At 43.8% G+C, this 22,904-nt stretch overlaps 1 protein-coding gene across 2 annotated transcripts in view; it reads right to left on the bottom strand.

Moving 5' to 3' along the window:
- Positions 1-7,812: 7,812 nt before the first annotated feature.
- EFL1 (elongation factor like GTPase 1) overlaps positions 7,813-22,904 on the bottom strand; it is a 66,930-nt gene continuing 51,838 nt past the window's right edge. For both annotated transcript variants that reach the window (XM_083411856.1, XM_083411857.1), the window contains exons 16-20: positions 19,341-19,472; positions 17,927-18,074; positions 14,889-15,895; positions 12,252-12,436; positions 7,813-8,154 (exon numbers count right to left, since the gene is read on the bottom strand). In XM_083411856.1, the coding sequence (XP_083267982.1) occupies positions 7,966-8,154; positions 12,252-12,436; positions 14,889-15,895; positions 17,927-18,074; positions 19,341-19,472 (1,661 nt within the window). In that variant the 3' untranslated portion in view covers positions 7,813-7,965. The remainder of the gene's footprint in view (positions 8,155-12,251; positions 12,437-14,888; positions 15,896-17,926; positions 18,075-19,340; positions 19,473-22,904) is intronic.

The raw sequence follows: 22,904 nt of genomic DNA, 5'->3' as shown, positions 1-22,904 counted from the left end.
TGCCCATCTACAGGTAGCGGCATCTGGGCAGCAAACCGAGCAGGTGAGAAGACCAAGCACAGTCTTCCCCGTTAGGATGTGATGTATTTAAATTGGAGCCAGTCTGTCCAAAATTGCATCTGCACAGACATGCAAATCAGTGTCATCCTGTTGTGGGGTTAGGCATTTTGTTGTTTTGCGGGGTTAGCTGAGACTGCAAAAGAGGCTTTTCAGTAAAATAAAGGCTGTCCCTGTGTTTTCTAAAAAGCTCTTTTGAGCTGAACAGGTACATCTTCACTCCAAGGCTTAAGTCAGAGGTGCCCAAACCTTTTTCAAAGAGAGCCAGATTTGATGAAGTGAACATGAATGAGGGCCGACCAAAGTTGTTGACCTATTTTGGGGGATTGAAGTTGTTACACTTTTTTTTTTAGGGTTTTACTCCTGGAAATAGATTGCCACGGGGGCCGGATTTTGGACATGCCTGGCCTAAGCAGACAATGGAATAAATGAAACACTTCTGTTACAGTTCTATCACTGATCTGTGATTTTGGCTTTTATATGGTTTTTAATTGTGTGCATATTTGTTGCATAAAGGTAAAGGGACCCTTGACCATTAGGTCCAGTCGCGGACAACTCTGGGGTTGCGGCACTCATCTCGCTTTATTGGCCGAGGGAGCAGGCGTACAGCTTCCGGGTCATGTGGCCAGGATGACTAAGCTGCTTCTGGCGAACCAGAGCAGCACACAGAAGCACCATTTACCTTCCCGCTGGAGCGGTACCTATTTATCTACTTGCACTTTGAGGTGCTTTCGAACTGCTAGGTTGGCAGGAGCAGGGACCGAGCAATGGGAGCTCACCACATCATGGGGATTCAAACTGCTGACCTTCTGATCGGCAAGCCCTAGGCTCTGTGGTTTAACCCACAGCGACACCCGCATCCCAATTTATTGCATACATATATATTCAACTGGGGCATGCAAGTATTTTGTATAACTAAATGATAAAAGAAAGGGAGTTCCATAAGCAGAGCTGACAGATCTAGGTGGTAAGAATTATTCACTTCTCTCTCTTTGCATATGCAGCTTGCAGTGGGATCCCCTACTCAGAAGTCCAACCAATGGAACTTACCCCCTTGGTGAGTATAGCAGGTATGAGGAACCTTTGACCCAGCAAATGCTCCTAAACTACAACTCCCATAATCCTAAGCCATTGACCATGCTTGCTGGGGTTGATGGGATTTGTAGTTCAGCAACATCTGGAGAGTCAAAGGTTCCCAACTTCAGGGTGTAGGATTGCGGCCCAAACTGGGCATTCAAAATGAGGTTCTAACAGTCCCACCTCTATTCTGAAAAATATTCTAAAATTGTTCTGTAGCATAAACACGACTGCATGTGTTGAGAATTCCCACCCCGCCCCCAAAGAATGATTAATATTATTTTGGAAGTGAGAGAGATGACATTCACAGAACCATGTCCCAGAACTTTTTTTTGGGGGGGGGGAGTTTTCTAAAACATTTATATTTTTTTAAAAATAGACTTCAAATAAGTTTTGGGGGAAAGCATTTTTAGGTTACAGTGGTGTGCACACTGAAGCAATTAAAAGCAAGGGCATTTGATATCATATCCAAACTACAAGAAAGAAGATTCCACCTAAACATTAGGAAGAACTTCCTGACAGTAAGAGCTGTTCGACAGTGGAATTTGCTGCCAAGGAGTGTGGTGGAGTCTCCTTCTTTGGAGGTCTTTAAGCAGAGGCTTGACAACCATATGTCAGGAGTGGTCTGATGGTGTTTCCTGCTTGGCAGGGGGTTGGACTCGATGGCCCTTGTGGTCTCTTCCAACTCTATGATTCTATGATTGATTAGCAACCCCTGTCTGCTACTTAGCCTCTTTATTCCTATGGAAGCAGTAAGGGTATACTTCGTTTTTCCACCCATAATTTCTCCATTTTGGCTTTATTCCTATTAAATAAATCATGACACGATGTAGTATGTCATGTGTTGTTCATCTGAGGTTGTGTTTACCGTATTGGTCTAAATATAAGCCACACTCCCCCCCCCCCCCCCCACAATTCTGACCGTGAAAAGTTAAAGTGCGGCTTAAATTCGCGACCTTACAAAAATTGGCTTTTACAATATCGCTGCTGAAACAGACATACAGTTAAACGGAACAGGTGTGAGTGCCTGCAGAATTTTAAGGGGGCGGCTTATATTTGGGTATTGTCTCCCCCCCCCCCTTGAATTTTAAAGGTGCGGCTTATATTTGAGTGCAGCCTATATTCAGGCCAATACGGCACCTACAGTATTTTTCCATGTATAAGACTAGGGTTTTTTTAATTAAAAAGGTATGCTAAAAAAATTGGGCTCATCTTATACACGGGGCAATCTCCCCCCCTTTTCTCAATTTTTAGTTCAAAAAAGATGAAGTGTCTTATACATGGGGGCGTGTTGTACACAGAAAAATACGGTAATTTTAAGACCTGCTAAGGAACATATGATTGTTATTATGTCTTTAAATGTAAAACCACATAATTCAAAGAGGGTGCACTTCGTTGTTCCTATGACTGTATCTCTCTGTACATGAGAGAGAAAATGAGATAAAATATACAAAGACACCTATCTCTGGAGTTTAGTAAAACGTATTTCTACGATTAGATTCTCCACTCCGGCACTTTGCTTCCGTCAGTGTCTGCAAAGAAGCTCAATGCTCTTGGAGCCTCGGAAGCGAAATCAGAAGACCTGCATGGCTGTGAGTTTCCTAAAGACTTACAACTGTCGTCCTTTTTCCTGCTGAGGTCAGTCCAGCTGCCTAAGCACAAGAATTGCTTGGAGCATTGAGAGGGAGATTTAAGCATTATCCTACAGCTGGAAGAAAAAGATTCTCTCGCTTTTCACAAACATCCTTCGTGCAGAAAAGTGAAGTCATTTCAGATTGATTTAATTTACTTTTTAAAATTTTCTTTTAGCAATGGCATTCCTGCTTGTGGTTCTTTGCTCTTCTGTAAGCAAGCAACACGGCTAAGTTTGAAAGTTCAGAACGAACAGGACGGCATTTCATTCTGAGCTTAATCTTTTGATGCAAAAATAGGCTGCAATAAATTAAACTTGACTTGGATTAGTAACTGGAAAATCGAGAGCATTTCCCTTTAACAGTTTCTATACACTTCATGCTAACAAATCTAAACCAGCTTGATACTAGTTTAGCAGTCACATAAAGAATCTTGTTGGTTAATGTTAGAAATTGCAGATTTTTCTGGAGGGAAGTGGAATCTCTTCTGTAATTTCTTATCTTGAAAAATCAGAAATGTTTGTTCTTATTAAATGTGATCATTATTGTTGAAAATAACAACTCTGTTGTGCTCCATCCCTTATGCTGAACAACTGACACTGAGCCGTGGTATCAAAACACCAAATGCTTCGCTTTAGAAACATAAGCAGCTAATTTGACCAGATTCAAAACCAGCACCCAGAGATAAATTCTTCTGGTCTGAAATGGTTGTTTATCAGTTTTGTATTGGTGAAATCCTTGACATTTGCAAATATTCATGTACTTGTAAATCATATTCCTGTAGTATAAGGATGAACTGCAGGCAGCAAAAGTGGATTTTGTGAGCCTTTATGGTCTCCAAGAGACTTCGAAGGATTAACACCTGCTGTTTGTCTGAGCACCTCACAGTCCAGGCTGCATTTCAACATATTTCCTATAAATGTCAATTTCGTGGGAATACATGTTTGTACATCTGAAGGATGGATAGATGTACTGATGGCGATTATATCCTTAGTGTGACTTGATGCTGTTTTTTGTATTATGTGTTTCCTTTTTTTCACCTTTCCTGTTAACTTGCAAAAAAGCCAAACTCAAAACCACCAGTCCGCCTAGCTTAGTATTTGCCTACACCAGGGATAGCCAATGTGTTGCCCTACAATTCCCATCAGCATTGACAACAGGGATGATGGGATTTGGAGTCCAACTGCTGGAGGATAGCTTTCCAGGGTCTCACTGTTTCCCAGTCCTAACTGGAGATGCCAGACTTTGTTTCATGCAAATGATGAGCTCCACCACCAAGTTCCTTGCCTTAAAATATTTATTTCTTTATTGGAATTATGAATCTTCTTCTTCTTCTCCTGTACAGACAGTAAATTCAAAGTGACATACAATTTAAAACAAAACAAAAGAAAAACCATGTAGGGACGGCAATGCAGACAACAGGCAAAAAGATTGCTCTTAAGGTCTGATGTCCTGGGAGAATGGATTGCATCATGTAATCAAGATTCTCTGGCTTCAAGTAGCTACTACACTTTTCTTCTTGTGCAGAGCTTATTTCTGGAAATGTTATTTTGAGCAGAGGCACACATTTGGGCTCATTTCACTCTGGAGAAGAATCTTTTCTTAAGCCAGAATCGCGCTAAAGCTCTCCCGCACTGGGAAATGCCAGCGAGCAATTAGCAAGGGACCGATTAGAGCAAATCCACATGTGAAGGTTATTTCCCGCAATAACACCATTTTCACGTGAAAAACCTGCACATGCAATACTGCTGTTATCAGGCATTCAAAACGCTATCCCCACAGGGTTTGCTAGCCAATTAAAATATTGGACTCAGTCCTTCCCTTCATTAAAAATCCATTTTATTTCCATAAACAGGAGAGGCTGCAGACGGAGCAATTTAGCAAGGAATGGTGAGACAGATGACATCATTTCTTGGCAGAGACATGGGAGGCTGGGGTATCCCCTCTCTCTCTTTCAATCTTTTAAATACATTTTTTGGCCTATTCCAACCAGGCAAGAAAAAGCATGCTATTGAGAAAGAAAACGGGCAAGTGAGGCCATTTAATAAAATGCAAGGGAGAATAATTGGCAGGAGGAGGTAATAATCACAGGGGAATTCCAGTCCGCAGGTGTTTCTCAGAACCTTTGGAGATCTCAAACTATTTCCTAAGCTTCTGATAGCTGAATCAGTTTCTCCACCTGCCCTGAATTAAAACGGAAGTCTTATTTACTCTTACAACCGAAAAGTGTACAGAGTACAAAAAGGAAGAGTCATCTGTCCTACTGGAGTCTCAGTACAAACTGCTGTTCTCAAGTGGTATTAAGCATGTTTGACATTATGTGTATTTTCTTTTTACACACACACACACACAGACAGACACACACACACACACACACACACACACTGCTATAAAACACCAGGCGCTGCACAACCCCTGCCCCCAATCAAGACTGGAACCAAAGCATGTGCACTCTCATGACACTGCCAAGCTGCATTCCCTTACGTACCTGCAGAATGCAGCTTTGAGCTGTGGTCTAAACCACCGAACCTCTTGGGCTTGCAAATTTGGAAGGTCGGTGGTTCGAATCCCTACGACAGGGTGAGCTCCTGTTGCTCCGTCTCAGCTCCTGCCAGCCTAGCAGTTCGAAAGCACACCAGTGCAAGTAGAAAAATAGGTACCGCTGCAGCCGGAAGGAAAACACTGCATTTCCATGCTTTCTGGTTTCCACCATGGTGTTCTGTTGCAGCAGAAGAGGTTTAGTCCTGCTGGCCACATGACCAGAAAGCTGTCTGTGGACAAACGCTGGCTCCCTCGGCCTGAAAGTGAGATGAGCACCACAATCCCATAGTCGCCTTTGACTGGACTTAACCATCCGGGGTCCTTTACCTGCAGCAATGTCTTTTATTTTATTTTCATCCATGGAATGTCGATGGGTTTCCCAACAGAACGATTGAGGAGCACGGGAAGAACATGTCTTTACTTACCAGAGCACATACACCCAGGACTTGGATTATAAATATTAACTGAGGCAGGAGGGAGAGAATAATTGCACTGAATGCAGTCCATTTTTTAAAAAAAACAACAGCAACATAACAGAATGATTTAACAGTAGTCTTCATGCTTTCTTTTTAAATGTATTCAGACAGTGGAGTGGGGGGAAGAAAACACTTTTCCTCAACACATTTATAAATAATCTGTAACTAAAAGAGGATCTCTGGCATGGGTGAACAACAAGCCTTAACCTTGTTTTCCTAAGCGTTCCTTTTCTTCCCTGTTGCTTACTAGAGAGGGCAGATTAATTTATTTAAATCATCTCTCTCCTGAATCTACTGCTGCCCATCAATTTCACTGCGGGATCCCGAGTTCCCAGCATATTATAGGAGAGGGAGAAAAACGTCCATCAACTTAATTTGTATCTATACCTATAGATTTCAGGGCAGTTCACAACCTAAGATGTCCTATGGAAGCTTCCTAAAGCAGAGTATTAATTGTCCTGACCCTTTTATCTGAGCACTAATAAAGGTAAAGGTAAAGGTACCCCTGCCCGTACGGGCCAGTCTTGACAGACTCTAGGGTTGTGCGCCCATCTCACTCAAGAGGCCAGGGCTGAGCACTAATAATTTTGCTCAATTTAGCCTCAACAGTTTTATCAGGATCTAAATCACAAGTGTATCAAATCTGCAGAAAAAAAGTTGCTGCAAGTACCTAAATTTTTCAATGACAGCACAAGGTGTTAATTGAGAGAGTAATAATGACTCATTTATGTAAAGCAACTGTTTTCAAGAAAGGGTTTTTGGGTTTTTTTGGAATCCTGACATGCCTGAAAAGCTATTAAAAAGCTTTTTCATTACTGAAAAAGATCAGTAATGAAAGTTTCCAACTGAAGACAGACAGTAGGTGCATATCTCACTTCAGAGAGGGTAACACTGAAGGCAAGTTAGCACCCCACATGAAATAAGCGGGCAGTTGCCTAGCTAAAAGAAATCTTAAGCTGCACTTAGTAAGATACACTTACGAGCAAGGAAACCCACATTTAAATCAGTGGGACCTACTTCCAGAAAGACACACAAAGAATTGCAAAATTAGTTGACATTATTAGGCAAGCTTCAGCTGATTAAATCTACAGTGGTACCTCGCAAGACGAATGCCTTGAAAGACGAAAAACTCGCAAGACGAAAGAGTTTTGTTTTTTTTAGTTGCTTCGCAAGACGAATTTCCCTATGGGCTTGCTTCGCAAGACGAAAACGTCTTGCGCCTTTTTCTTAAAACCGTCAATGCATTCCTATGGGAAACCGTCAATGCATTTCCTATGGGAAACCGTGCTTCGCAAGACGAAAAATTCACAAGACGAAAAAACTCGCCGAACGAATTAATTTCGTCTTGCGAGGCACCACTGCACATAAATTTGAACAGGAGATGAAACCACAGTTCAGAAGCAAAACCATGCCCAGTTCTTGGTGATGCAGGCATGTATCACGGAAGACACCCTTTCCCACTCCTACACAGGACAGAAAACCTTTTGAGGTGGCACTTATTAAAATCTGCAGATGGTTAAATAATCACAGTGAAAACCCACAGACCTCTCAAGACCCATATCTGTTTTCACTGAGATATGATTCTTGGGATTGTTTTCTTACTGCTTTTTATTGTTTTAGGGGACAACTGTTTTATTGTTTATTGCCGGTTTTATTTGTCAGGTGTGTTTTGCTCTATTCCATTTTATTTTGCAAGCCGCCTTGAGGGAGGTTTTGCCATTGGAGGAGGAGCAAACTATTTCAATCAATAAACAGTGAATTATCCATTCATTCATTCAAAAAAATGCTGGCCGATTCATCAGGAGTAGTGTTCTAATAAATGAAAATGTTCTACATTGATCCAGCTATAGCTGGTTAAAATTTGACCCAATTCTGATGCCTATTTGACTCAAGGTATGCGGGGATTTTGTATCAGCCCTGCAGGTGTCCCTTGGCAGATGAGGAGATGTGAAAATGGCTCCCGGAGGTAGGACGTTTGCAAGCCGCTAATATAACAAGGAAGCTGTAGTGTATAATCACAAGAAAAGAAGTTGGAAAGGCTTAGGTTTATTAAAACTCAAGCCACAGACAACTCGCAGTAAGAAAACCCACACAGAATTGTACATCCAAGGTGACTTTTTTTTGAATCTCCGGTACAGAAGATAATCCACCTGCACTTAACAGAGAAAGAGAATTGAAGGCAGCTATTTGTTTCTGCTGAGAGTCCTTTGCTTCTCAGCATGCTCCACGATTTTCTCGTCTACATAAAGTCCCTTCCGCTTCCTTACAGCATTCATGTACTTGCGGGCCTGGTTCTCGGAGTCTGCCTTCTCCCCAAAGTGCAGATACTCTTCCTCCGTGGTTGGTACCCAATATGGATCATCTGAAATTACCTTGGGGGGGGGGGGAGAGAGAGGAATTGTGCAAAGAGCTGAATTAATGGAAGGGGGCGGCAGCAATAAACAGTGATTTTTGACCGTCGGCTAAAAGCAGACATATTTGAAATTAGGAAAGATGCACTCAAATCTTGAAATTTGGGGGATATCTCTCTTCCTCTATTCCATCCCTCTTTTCTTTTTTTTTTTTTAGTTTTCAGTTCCTTCTTTTCTTTTGTTGATTTTCTCCCTTTTTTTCTGTGGGGGTGTGCTGATTTCCCAGAGGAATCAACAAAGCAGCCTGTAAAAAGTGTAGCTATATAAATATATATTTGCATTTGCATTTTCAGTTTCAGTTTCACAGGGAATCCGGGTTTATTCTCGCAACAACCCTGAGAGGTAAGGCGAGACAAAGAGATAAGTTTTATGAAGTTTCCCGGTCAATTTTGGGTTCAGCGCTGTGCATGTGCGCACAATCACACACATATCAGTCACGCATTTACAAGGAGGTGAGAATCATCCCATTTTTAAGCCTTACAATAGCCTTGTGCAGTGGGTTAGGCTAAGTTGGAGATCATTAATGGTGAAATAATTACTCTGGCCTACTGCAAGGGCTGCAGGCAAGGATGTGCTGCAGTATGGCAGTCATCTAAAGATAACAAATAAAATCAGCAAGGGTACAGCCAGGATCATTAACACACCAACTTTACGAAATACTATGAAGGTATCAGAAGTTAGCGGAATCTGTATAGCATAGAATCAGAACTGGATTCCTGAACGTCTAACTGTACTGGTAGAAGCCACTCAATGAAAGCTCCAAGAATGAGCAGATGGAGCTGAAGTGGATTTTATTTTTTTATACTCAGAGAGCTTTTTTCCTGTTGATCTTGGAACCACAGGAGGAAAAAATGGTCATCTCACAGCCTTGCACCGTGTGTCATTTTTCACTTAAAATTCCTTTTACTAGCTTCCAATGTTTATTGCAGTGAAACCTGATTAGTCAAAAGTACTGTACGTCCACAACAAACTGCATTGTACCTCTCATTCGTTTACTTTGGAATCAAAAATGTCCTTGATAGATGTCTGCTGTCAAAAAGAGGTGGCTGAGAAGACCATGAATTTAAAATAGCTAAAATACATTCATTTACTGCCGGATATTAAGAAGATCTTAAGTCAACATTGCAAGCCCAGGTCCCTCCAAATTAGGGTCTGGTTCCTAACGCATTTGCTGCCACTGCCGGCCAACCCTCCTTGCTGGCTGAACTGGACCTGTAGATGCCATCCTTAACTGGGCTAAAGACTCATCATTTCCAGCTGAGCTGCATAAAATGCATTAGGTAAAGGTAAAGGGACCCCTGACCATTAGGGCCAGTCGTGACCGACTCTGGGGTTGTGGTGCTCATCTTGCTTTATTGGCCGAGGGAGCCAGCGTAGAGCTTCCGGGTCATGTGGCCATCATGACTAAGCCGCTTCTGGCAAACCAGAGCAGTGCACGGAAATGCCATTTACCTTCCCGCCGGAGAGGTACCTATTTATCTACTTGCCCTTTGACGTGCTTTCGAACTGCTAGGTTGGCAGGAGCAGGGACCGAGCAACGGGAGCTCACCCCGTCACGGGGATTCGAACCGCCGACCTTCTGATCGGCAAGCCCTAGGCTCTGTGGTTTAACCCACAGCGCCACCCGCGTCCCTAAAATGCATTACTTCAATGAATTATTTGGGAGACATACACAATTACAACTCCCATACAAATCAGGAAATGTTGCTCCCCAACATCTCAGAAGCTTCCCAGCCAGTTTAGGATGAGGTCTACAAAGCCAATCATGTCTATAGTAAATGCTCCCAGCCGCTGGTTCCTCTGGTGCGTGGGAAGTAGTGAAGTCTAACAGTGAGATATCAATATCCCAACAAGGAAGAGGAAAGGGAAGAGGCTGGCCGGGTGCGGGTCACGTGGTGGCACTCCAGACTCCTGATGATGTCAAGAGTGACAAGAGCCTGAATTTTAGAACTGGATTCAAGAGAAGCAAGCTACTTCCTTGCACAAGCAGCTTGGAGGGGGATAAAGCAGCAGTTTTGTTTGTTTGGTAGGCGGCAGATCTGTTAACACATCCAGAGCTTAGAAGAATTACACAGCGCGCTTTGAACTCAAGTCTGTATTTTCCTCTCGCACGTCTCTGAAAACAGGGAGCAGATTTCAGACTTTAAAACTAAAAATGCTCTTAGAAAAGGGATGCAATTCTACTCTTCTTTCTATTCCCTTAAAGAATCTTCTCCTCAAAAGCTCTTGATTGTAAATTACATGGTTGGAGAAAAACACAGTTGAAGCAGAAAGGACAGAGGCAGAAAACTAAGTGTACAGGTCACTTATTTTATTGCCGCTATCAACCCGCAAAGAGCCTCTGAAGATCCAAATAATATTTGATCCATGGTATCTATTTCAGCATTTCAAAAGATTTCACCTTCCAGAAAGAACACTTTAAAGAAAGGTTCTTTTCTACAAGCACAAAAACACCCCCTACTGTTTTCCCTGTGTGCTGGTTACCTTGTTAGCAGGCTAAATAAAAGAAAAACAGCTCTGTTGGGTGAAACCAAAAGCCCATCTAATCTAGCATCCTCTCTCTCTTTCAATGGCCAGCCTGAAGCTTATGGGAAGCCCACAAAACAGGGTATAAATGCCTGCCCCCACTGTTGCTCCCCACCCCAGAAACTGGGGCATTGAGTGGGATACTCCTTCTAAAAATGGATGCTTCTCCATTTACTGTCTCCCTCTATGCTAGGAGTTCCCAAACTGTGGACCAGGGGTCTGCAAGCTTCATTCCGGTGGTTGTGTCTGCATTAAATATCCATGCTGATTTTAAACCTTCGTTTTATTGCTTCTTTTATTTCTTGTATTTTATTCCGTTGCACAATTTGAATTCCATGAAATGCAACTTATAACGTAACAAAATACGATGCGAGAAATAAAAGGAGCAATAGAAACACAATTAATAACCATACAGCATCTACTTAGTGCTGCGCATTACAACCGCTGCAACAGGCAAAACAATCATTAAGTGGTCCGCCAAGACCCTAAGCAATTTGTCAAGTGGTCCATGGGGGGGGGGGAGTTTGGGAAGGAGTGCTTTACACCACATATGTCTCTCTTGTGTGCAGAAACACATGTACAGTGGTACCTCGCAAGACGAATGCCTTGCAAGACGAAAACCTCGCAAGACGAAAGAGTTTTTTGAGTCGCTTCGCAAGACGAATTTCCCTATGGGCTTGCTTCGCAAGACGAAAACGTCTTGCGCCTTTTTCTTAAAACCGTCAATGCATTCCTATGGGAAACCATCAATGCATTTCCTATGGGAAACCGTGCTTCGCAAGACGAAAAATTCACAAGACGAAAAAACTCGCAGAACGAATTAATTTCGTCTTGCGAGGCACCACTGTATCAAACATGGGCCACTTTATAGAGAATGAAGAGAATTATTTTAAAATTGTCCTTCCCTAGTGTCTTATTTCTACTCTTCTTTTGTGGCAGAAGAGGAGCAACCAGGAGTAGAGGATGAAGACAGCTATTGCCTTCATGCCCTGCTCACCAGTTTCCCAGAAACATCTGGCTGCTGCTGGACACATAATGCTGGACTTAATGGACTTTAAATTCAATCCAGCAGAGGAGGGAACACCCTAACGCTAACCCAAAACCTACTGAAGCAGAACAGAATATTGTGAAGCGTGCATTGGAAAAAGCAAATATACAGTGGTACCTCTACTTACGTTCACCTCTGGTTACGATATCCTTCAGGATACGTATGCGGCAAACCTGTAAGTATATTTCCAGATTTCTCTGCGTGCACAGAAGCGCTGTACACGTTGCACGCGTGCGCAGAAGTGGCACCTCCGTTGCGAATTCCTCAGGATCCGACTGGAGCTCCGGAACGGATCCTGTTCACAACCGGAGGTACCACTGTAAAGGCAGATATAAAGCTGCTTGTATGGCTTGGCTTAGGAAAGAATGGAGCAAATTTAAGTCTTGACCACCATTTAACCTCTCCCCTCCTTTATCTTGATTTCTTTTCCTGCATCCACAAGAAATTGTACACCAAGGCAGATGGGAGTGAATAGAATTTTTACCTCCCAGTGACTGAAGACCAGCTGTGGAGTGGCCAGGCCGCTTGTTCTCTTCCTGATTTCATCAGCAAAACCAAAGCTCTCTGCTACTGGCAACACTGCTTTGATAATAAACACGTCTGTCCCTTCTTTCATCTCTTCCTGCAACACCCGGCCGACTCTTTTGGAGAGGACAGCGTAAACGCGACCTGAAAAAGGGAAAAGACCTACTGAGCTTGTTGCATCCTTTTCATCAATTCAGATGCACAATTACTGAACTGGGAGGACTAATTAACATCTGGGGCAAAGGAGGGTCTCGAGAAACAGTCGTATAGAGTAACCAGCTATGATTAAATGATGGTGTGAAAAACTTCAGATCTCGGAATATTAAGAAGAGATTGTAGGACTCAAGGGTTGGAGTGAGTTTTACTGACCACACAACTGCTGTAAAATCTCAACAGCAGCACTGGGGTTGTGCATGATCAGTAACAGGGATCCCACTCCAACAGGAAAGTATGGAGTTAATTATCATATGAGGTACTTAGCTTACTTTACCCCTGAAAATGGGCGCAGGTGGCGCTGTGGGTTAAACCACAGAGCCTAGAACTTGCCGATCACAAGGTCGGCAGTTCGAATCCCCGTGACGGGGTGAGCTCCCGTTGCTCAGTTCCTGCTCCTGCCAACCTAGCAGTTTGAAAGCACGTCAAAGTGCAAGTAGATAAATAGGTACTGCTCTGGCAGGAAGGTAAACGGCATTTTTGTGCGCTGTTCTGGTTCACCAGAAGCGGCTTAGTCATGCTGGCCACATGACCCGGAAGCTGTGTGCCGGCTCCCTTGGCCAATAAGGCGAGATGAGCGCCGCAACCCCAGAGTCGGCCACGACTGGACCTAATGGCCAGGGGTCCCTTTACCTTTTTTACCCCGAAAAATAGTGGGCAATGAGCAAACATAGAACATCTAAGTGCAAGCCTTAGTCAACAGGATGTTGATCTTAAGCCCCAGGAAGAGGGGTTGCTTAAGTAACTTAATAAATGTAATACAAAGTCAATATACCAAGATGAAAAAAGAACCTAAGAATATAAGAAGAGCCTGCTGGATCAGGCCAAAGGAGTTCCATCTAGTCCAGCAGCCTCTTTCGTGGGAAATCTGTAAACAGGAGCAGAGCACAAGAGAACTCTCCTCTCCTTCGGTTTATTTTTATTGAATCTTTCAAATTATTATATAACTCCAATCATACATATAATTTTTTTACACTTTTTTCTTGACTTCCCATCTCTCCTTCCCTGATTTTTTAAAATTTCCCCTTAATAGCTGCATTAAAACACATCTAAATTTATTTTCTAAGCCCCACAAATCCATTCTCTACATTCGTCTGTTGCTCATATCTCAAATCCTGCACATGATTTCATACAGGAATGATAATTTGATAGGTCTCCGTTCTTCTATAAAAATATCGTCATTTTGTCCTCTTATTTTAGCAGTTTCTCCAGCAACTGGCATACAGAAGTATTGTCTGTGGAGGCAATGCATAGACATCATGGCCAGTTGCCATTGACAGCATTACCCTCCGTGAATTTGTTCAGCTCTCCTTCAAAAAGTTGGTGGCCATCACTAACTCCTACAGAAACAAGTTCCATAGTTTAGCTACATTATATTGTAAAGCGCCCTGTGATCTCGGATGAAGGGCAGTTCAGAAATTTAATCAACAACAACCACCTGCTGAGTCAACCAGATAATTCCATCTATACCTGGAGAATCACAGGAAATATAATTATTTTTCTTGGTTGGCCTTTGCCAAACTAGCGCCCTCCAAATGTTTGGGACCACAACTTCCATCAGCGCCAGCCTGCATGCTGGATGGGGCTGATGGGAAATGTAGCCGAAAACATCTGGAGGGCACCAGCTTGGCAAAAGCTGGCATGGCCAAGGAAGTCATTTGCAGTCAGCTTTCTGACAATGCTTTCCCCCTACGGATGTAACATCTACCATGTGGTCTGTTTGTAACTCGCTCTACGTGGGGCTGCCCTTGAGACTGACCCAGAAACTCCAGCGGGCGCAGAATGCTGCAGCGAGACTCCTTACGGGGTCCTCGCTGCGGGATCACATTTGCCCAGTGCTATACCAGCTGCACTGGCTCCCGGTGGAGTACAGGATCAGGTTTAAGGTGCTGGTTTTAACCTTTAAAGCCCTATACGGCCCAGGACCCTCGTACCTATGGGACCGCCTCTCCTGGTATGTTCCGCGGAGGACCTTATGGTCTTCAAACAAAAACATCTTGGAGGTCCCGGGCCACAGAGAGGTTAGGCTGGCCTCAACCAGAGCCAGGGCTTTTTCGGCTGCGGCTCCAATCTGGAGGAACGCTCTGTCACAAGAGACTAGGGCCCTGCGGGACTTGACATCTTTCCGCAGGGCCTGCAAGACAGAGCTGTTCCACCAGGCCTTTGACCAGGACACAGCCTGACCCCTTCCTTTGGCAATCCTCATAGAACTCTAGCCCAATGGTTGCCATTAATCTGATTTGAGCTGATTTTATCATGAAACAATTTTAGAATGTTGTATATTTTACTGTTGTTAGCTGCTCTGAGCCCGGCTTCGGCTGGGGAGGGCGGGATATAAATAAAAATTTATGATGATGATGCATGTTGCTGGTTTCATGCTTACCTAGGACCTCAGCCGTTGTCATAATCTCACAGGTGTACATGGCAGCCATAAGCCTCTGTGGCTTTGCTTGCATAGCATAACGGCATGCTTCCTTCATGGTTGCAATCAGTTGTCCAGAGAAAGGGCCATAACAATCTGCAGGCAAAGCCTCTCCTTTGGCTTTACTGGATGATTTGAGGCTACACTGATCACCATCTTGCAGCTCAGTTTCAGAAGCCGATTCAGTGCCTCCAGTCCTCGACACATGGGCAGTTTCCTCCCCTCCCGACGTCTCCTCTGTAGACATCCTTTCATCCGAATCCTGCCGGTTAGCTGACATTTGCTCGACAAATCTGCCCATGTCCCATTTCTCCACCGAAAAACAGACACCCATAAGCGGTTCTTCACACATTGGTCCCGAAAGCGTGGCCAACTGGAACCCGCTGACAAGACTGTTGTCAAAATCCCGATACACGCTGGCTTCCTTAGGTGGCTTGCTTCCTTCCAGGCACTGCCACACAGACCTCTTGTAGCCTTCACATCTGTTCAGCAAAATGTTAGGCCCACATTTCCGGGGGCCAAAGGACCAGATCCCATCAACGGCATTTCTCCATTTCCTTCCTGGTAGGTTTTCCTCTAGTCTTTTTTTGAACTCCTGTATCTGGTCAAAGGTCTTTGGATTCATCTCTTCTGTTTTCTTACCTTCATTCAGGTAAGAGGAGAATTGTTCTATGGTCCGAATTAAGCCGCTGTTCTTCTCCAGTAGTCGAGTCACCTCCTCAGGAAGAGGCGTTGCTCTGATGCTGAGTGTGGCATATTTGTTGGGCGTCGATATCGTTATCAGCCCATCTGAATCAACCTGCACAGCTTCAGGGGTTTTGTTCTGCTCTTCCTTACTCTGGTGTATGATGGCAACTTTCTGCTGCTTTCCTATTTCTTCGTTCACCATGTCAACTTTGGGGGGTCTTGTTATGGTTTCCCGGAATGGAATAATTGGTTTCGATACGCTAATTTCTATCTTGGCAAACCTACAGAAAGCCAAAAGGCTACAGTTAGGCCTCACAGCAAATGAAACTTAAGTCTTCAAGGGTTTCAGTGGCAGGTTAATGCCAGTAATCACATGATGCCAACTTCACATTATGATTAACCATTGCAGCCTGCTGCCTCCTAAGACATTAATCAATTACAGTGGTGCCTCGCAAGACGAAAAGAATCCGTTCCGCGAGTCTCTTCGTCTTGCGTTTTTTTTCGTCTTGCGAAGCAAGCCTATTAGCGGCTTAGCGGCTTAGCGCTATTAGCGGTTTAGCGGCTATTAAAGGCTTAAGGGATTAGCGGATTAGCTGCTAAAAGGCTATTAGCGCCTTAGCGGGCTTAGTGGATCAGCTGATAAGCGGCTTAGCGGCTTGGGAAAAAGGGGGGGAGGGGAAAAAAACCTGCAGGAACTCGCAAGACATTTTCGTCTTGCGAAGCAAGCCCATAGCAAATTTGTTTTGCGAAGCACCTCCAAAACGGAAAACCCTTTCATCTAGCGGGTTTTCTGTCTTGCAAGGCATTCGTCTTGCGGGGCACCACTGTACTCAATAATGAGAGCCAAGGAGGGAGGCAGCATTCATTCTAGTATACTTAAAGCAACAGGCATCCCCTCCCCTTCCACTGCAACCCGTTATGTCAGAGTACAGTTATGAGCCTGTTTTGGATCCTGGTGCATTCCTGATGAGGATATTAGGAAGGAATCTCAGTGGCAGGGCAGCTGTTTTGCAGGCATAGGATACCAGGTTCAAGCCCTGGCATCTCCAGATATGGCTGGGAGAGAACCTTGCTTGAAACCCTAAAGAGGTGCTTGCCAGCCAATGTAGACCAGGGTTTCTCAAACTTGGGTTCCCAGCTGTTTCTGGACTACAACTCCCATCATCCCAAGCTAGTAGGACCAGTGGTCAGGGATGATGGGAATGGTAGTCCAAAAACAGCTGGAGATCCAAGTTTGGGGAACTCTGATGTAGACAGTACTGAGCTTGATGGACCAATGGTCTGACTTAGCATACAGCAGATTCCTATCTTGAGGAACAGAACAGGCTCCAAATTCTCTCAACTGCCTCTTACAGTTGCAGCAGCAGGTCTCTCATCCTCTGAGCTGCAACCCAGTGAGCTAGTGTAGAGTGGGAAGTTAAGTCCTGAAATATTATCTGAGAAGGGCAATGGGCCCCAGCAGTTTCCTCGGGCAGGAGATGTGTGAGGCACTTAGGTTCATATTCCAGAACATGGAGATTCTGCTGCTTGAAACCCATCCTGCCTCCAAGGAATTAAGAGTGGTATCAGGATGGAATGAAAACTCAGCCCACAACTCAATGAGTTAGACTAGAGACCCACTCAAGGATCAGGCTCCTGATTTCTGTTACTTGAGCTGAACACGTCAAGTCGTGCCTATTTATACGAAAAAGTCTGCTGTGAAAAAGATGGCAACAAACATAGCTGTTGCAGAGCAATCTACTGTTGCACACAGTGTGAAAGCTTTACAACTGTGTCCGCCAGACATTCTGAGTGATAAAAATGGGCTTTTCTACAAAGAGGATTTCTAGATGGGCAATGGTTGCAAACAAATGATTTGGGAAAACATACAAAAGCCGTTTACAGTTAATATTCAGGGACGACCTAACTCCCAATTCCTTATGGATCCTATGATTTATGTGGAAGTTGTTCAATTTATGTGGGTACTTTTTGATGTTTTGTTCATTGTTTATGGCGACTTTTGTTATGTTTTGCAGTTATGTAATTTTATATATGTCGTCAGCTGTCCTTGAGCATGGCTTTAATTTTGGAAAGGCAGTATACAAATAAAATGATTGACTGATGGATAGAAATCTACACACGAGGAATGCCAGTATGAAAAATCTTCAACTGTGCACCGGCAACAGTGAGGAAGAATTGGGAAAGGATGCTTTGACCTTTCCATAAGTTAAACCACAATTACACATTTAACTGTCTTGTAAATGCTGGATTTAATCACTGAGCCTTGAGCAATTCTTCCTTTTCCTCTCGCACCACCTCTCCCTGCCACCAACCTCTCTTTCAAGTCATCCAAACAGCGCTGAAGATGGACTTCTCCTGCTGTAATTAACACATGCTCCCCTGTCTCCTGGATTAAAACGTGTACACAAGGATCAGCTTGGTTTAAAAGCTTCATGCCTTTAACCAACTGCGGCATCTCACCTGGGAAGACAAAAGCACTTTTAAATGAAGTACCTCCGAAGCGCTTGGGTTTCAAAGTAACATACGAGCAAAGCTCAGTAAGAAAGGGAGCACAGGCTGGTGTGAAATACTGAGTACAAAGAATATGAAGTTTTGTTTAGCTTTCAGATTTTGCATATTACATATTAAAGGTAAAGGGACCCCTGACCATTAGGTCCACTCATGACCGACTCTGGGGTTGCGGCGCTCATCTCACTTTATTGGCGTACAGCTTCCGGGTCATGACTAAGCTGCTTCTGGCAAACCAGAGCAGCACACAGAAATGCCGTTTACCTTCCTGCCAGAGCGGTACCTATTTATCTACTTGCACTCTGATGTGCTTTCGAACCGCCAGGTTGGCAGGAGCTGGGACCGAGCAACGGGAGCTCACCCATCGTGGGGAATCGAACCGCCAACCTTCTGATCGGCAAGCCCTAGGCTCTGTGGTTTAACCCACAGCACCACCCGTGTCCCCATAATGATTACATATTCTAACAGCACGAAAAATCTTAAGAGGGGTTAAAAAAAAAAGACTGTGGGTGGATCTGTATGCTCTAAGAAACACAGGGCTGCCACTCAAAACAACAGCCCCATATCAAATCCACTCTTCTCCTTCCAGAATGTGTGTTTCATGTCCTGATGCAATTACTGTTTACTTGCCCTAACAGTGACATAAAGTGGGAGCAAGCAAACGCAGAGCTCAATAAAGCCACCATGCAATATAACTTAGGAACCAGGGAAGGGGAATTTGTGGTCTTCCAGATGTCACTGGACTCCAACTCCCATCAGCACCAACCGGTATGGCCCACAGCGAGGGCTGATGGGAGTTGTAGTCCAACATGTTTCCCATTCCTGTTGTACACATTACACAGCAAGAACAAGACAGAACGAGGCTGTCATTGCCCCATGTTTATTGTAAGATGCCGACATCCATCCTAGTATGAGTATGAGTGGTTCTAACTTATTATTTCTTTATTGTAGGGTTTCCCAAACTTGGGTCTCCAGCTGATTTTGGACTACAATTCCCATTATCCCTGACTACTGGCCCTGATTGATAGGGATAATGGGAGTTGTAGTCCAACAATAGCTGGAGACCCAAGTTTGGAAAACCCTGCCTTACTGCGAGGCAATCACCATACTATCATTTGCTCAAACATATTTACAACTACTCCTTCCCACCCTTGTGGATTTTCAAAAGTATACAATGATTCTGACTGGATACTCAAGGAATGGAGGGAAGACACTTACTTGGGTGTTTTGGCTCCACAGCAACTCGCACAATCGGTGTTGCTTCGAAGCTGAGGGGGTTAAACGGTGGGCAAGCTGGCGACGATGAGAGCGTTGCCGACTTCAGTACGAATTCTTGCAACCCTCCTATCCCTACAAGGCATTGAAGCATGAAGTTAAGACACACACCTTGAAGTCAACAAAAATATTCAGCTACATGGCCTTCATATAAAAGTAACAGAAACCTGCCAACCATTATGATGGGCACAGCGGATACGGAGGAGGGTTTGCATATTGTTGAGAGCACAGGGGAGGAGAGGTGAGGAACTGTAAAGAATCGCTGAGCGTGGAGACACATTGTCTCCCGATGGCAACAGCTGTAGATGCAAACTACTGCTGCATATACTCTCCGGGTATACTCTCTTGCAGAATACAGTGGTACCTTGGGTTAAGAACTTAATTCGTTCTGGAGGTCCGTTCTTAACCTGATATTGTTCTTTACCTGAGACACCACTTTAGCGAATGGGGCCTCCCGCTGCTGCCGCGCAATTTCTGTTCTCATCCTGAAGCAAAGTTCTTAACCTGAGGTACTATTTCTGGGTTAGCAGAGTCTGTAACCTGAAGTGTCTGTAACTCGAGGTACCACTTTACTGCTCCTTCTTCCAATACAACTAAGCTTCCCAAAGTAACTTGCCCACCTGCCCATGTTTTAGATGTTTATGGGATTTGTAAAAAGAAAAAAAAGAGAGATATGTTTCATTATCCAGAAACAATTCTTACCTGCCATGGGCAATCAGGATAGTGGCTAGTCAGAAGCTTATACTGACCACATTTATCAGATTAGGATAGTGATCTCTTTACTCAAAAGGCATAACGTTTTTGTACGGGACCACTCTTTTACAACCATGAAGTCTTCGCTTCATTCATATCATTGGTAATAACCAAGGTAGAATGAGTTAAACCCCCGATATCCTCAAATAACAAGCACATGTTTTAAGCCACAAACTTCCAGACTGTTGTTCCAGTTTTGATTTGCAGCTGAAGGGGATGAATTGCTGCCAAATCTCCAAAGGAAAAACAGATATATAACTTGTGTGGAGGCCAGTTTTAATCATGGTTTTGAGAAAATATCTCTGAGCTTGCATCACGTTTGTTTTTACTTGTGGTTACCACTAGCACTGCGAGGCCCAAATTTAAAAAAGACTTGGTGCTTTGTTGCGTTATTAAAAAGTTATTTTGGTGCTGACCATATTGAAGGCTTTGTTCTTCATTCTTGACAGCACTGAAAAAAAAAAGATAATGAATGTGCAGAATGAGCAGTGTCCCAGCACTGTGCATTCTGTTTTCTCCTGTTTTCTCTCATCTTCCTTCTTAAAAATAACCTCTCCTTCCTTTTTTCTACTGTTTTAACACTGGCGATGCAGCCAATATGTCCCGGCCCCACACAGAGGGAAGGGTGCAAGTTTCTTGCAAATTGCAACCCACTAATGAATGTCCAGGGCAGGGACAGCAGGAAGGTAGACTGGCACACACTGGTAGATTTCTAGCTGATTTGCAGTAAGTTTTCAAACTGCGAGTTAAGGGAAGGACATTCTGTGCCTTGGCTGACCTTGAACTTTTCACTTCTCTCAGAGACTCATTGCTTACTTCCTGTAAAATATGGTTGCTTGTCTCTGTACAGTTTTACAAATCTAGTTTTAAGGGTTTTAGTGTTGAATCTCTAATCCATAGTAGATGTAGATTTGCACTTGCGTATACAGTGGTACCTCGGGTTACAGACGCTTCAGGTTACAGATGCTTCAGGTTACAGACTCCGCTAACCCAGAAATAGTGCCTCGGGTTAAGAACTTTGCTTCAGGATGAGAACAGAAATTGTGCTCCGGCGACGCGGCGGCAGCAGGAGGCCCCATTAGCTAAAGTGGTGCTTCAGGTTAGGAACAGTTTCAGGTTAAGAACAGACCCCTGGAATGAATTAAGTATGTAACAAGAGGTACCACTGTATAGAGGCTCGTGGTGGCGGTGAAGCAGTAAGCAATTGGCTTTGTGACCCGAGCCACTGGTATGTATCTCACTCCACCTTTATCAGCCTGTATTGTACATTTCTAGTTGGCTAGTGGTCCACTGGGTTCTGGGGAAATTTCCCCTTACCTGAAGCCTCGCCCATCCCTGGCCCTAGAATCAGTTCATCCAACCATTGTTAGCTGTGTGGCTGCTACATAAAATTCTGCATTCCTCTCCTTCCTTGGACAGCTGACCATGCACAGGGAATTTTATGGTCCCATAGTGCCAAGGATACTGGAGCTCGATTCGAACACCTAGTGGCCAGGAACTTAGTAACCTACATTTAAGAGTTGCTACAGATTGCTTGAACATGGGACTCAGAGTCCTCTGTACATACAGAAGGGATTATGATTATGCCACACTGGCAATGCAAAAGGAAATGCCTTTATTCCTGGATTGCAGGAGGTTGGACCCTCTCAGGGTCCCTTTCCAAGTCTATAATTCTATGATGCTATGGAATGGCTCTGCCTGATATGAATAGCAGGATCCAGTTCTCACTTTTTAAAAAGCAAACAAGGGAGACTTCTGCCGGACATCTATTGGCAAGGAGTTCCACAGGGCAGAGCCTGCCACAGTAAAGACCTGGTTCCTGTTAAATGCCAACAAAATCTCAGGCGTGTGGGGGACCCTCAAAATTGCCCCGTCAGATCTCTGTGTTTGAGTTGGAGCATAAGGAATCAGGAGACCAATGTAGCTTTCTCGACAAAGGAGTAACATGATCCCTGTAAACTGCTCTGGTGAACAGACTGGCTTCTGTATTCTGTACCAGTTGGGGGAAAGGGCCTATGTGTATTATGGAGTTGGGTGAGAAGGCCTGCTGGAGGCAGATAGGGAGTGAAAATTTTCCCCCAAGACCTTCATGTGAATTTGGAAGAATAATCTGATTTTCTCCAACTACAGTTGGGGAGAAAAATCAGTTAATGAATCTGAGATGACTCTCATCTCGGAGAGCTCACCTATCCTTGCTACACTCTTTATCTGATTCAGAAATATGCTGGAAGTAAAAGCAGTTTTCTATATATTTCCTTGTGCTACAAATAATAATCATATTTAATTTGTTCAAATAGACAAACGTTATTCGGAGCGTCATCTGACAGCAAAACATACAGAATCCGGAACAGGGTTTCTCAGGTAACATTAATTCACTTTAGTGGTTGTGCCAATCAAGTACAGATGGCACAGATAAATTAGGCATTTGAGTTCAGCCTGCCTGCTGTGGGTATAAGAAGAGTTCCCCACTGTGGAATTTATAGGTTGTGGTTATTGCAAGAGGTACGTAGAATGGAAGAAAAAAAAAGTATTATGCACATTTGAAATCCTAGCTGCGTCACCAAGAAAGGAAGAAGCTATGCATTGTCAGATCTTCCTCTGTCCCGTCATCCACCTATTTGTAATATGCTATGTGTCTGACAGTATCCTGGGATCGAGAGCCTACTTCTTTTAAATGCTGTTTTGCAGTGCTCTTTGATTGCTTTGAAGATTAATAGTCGGATGTGTGTGTGTGTGTGTAATCCCTATATATAG

Source organism: Podarcis tiliguerta, assembly GCF_965153285.1.
Source record: "Podarcis tiliguerta genome assembly, chromosome: 14".
NCBI classification, from domain to species: domain Eukaryota; kingdom Metazoa; phylum Chordata; class Lepidosauria; order Squamata; family Lacertidae; genus Podarcis; species Podarcis tiliguerta.
The sequence above is the reverse complement of the archived record's forward strand: the minus strand, read 5'-3'. Positions and strand labels throughout refer to the sequence as shown.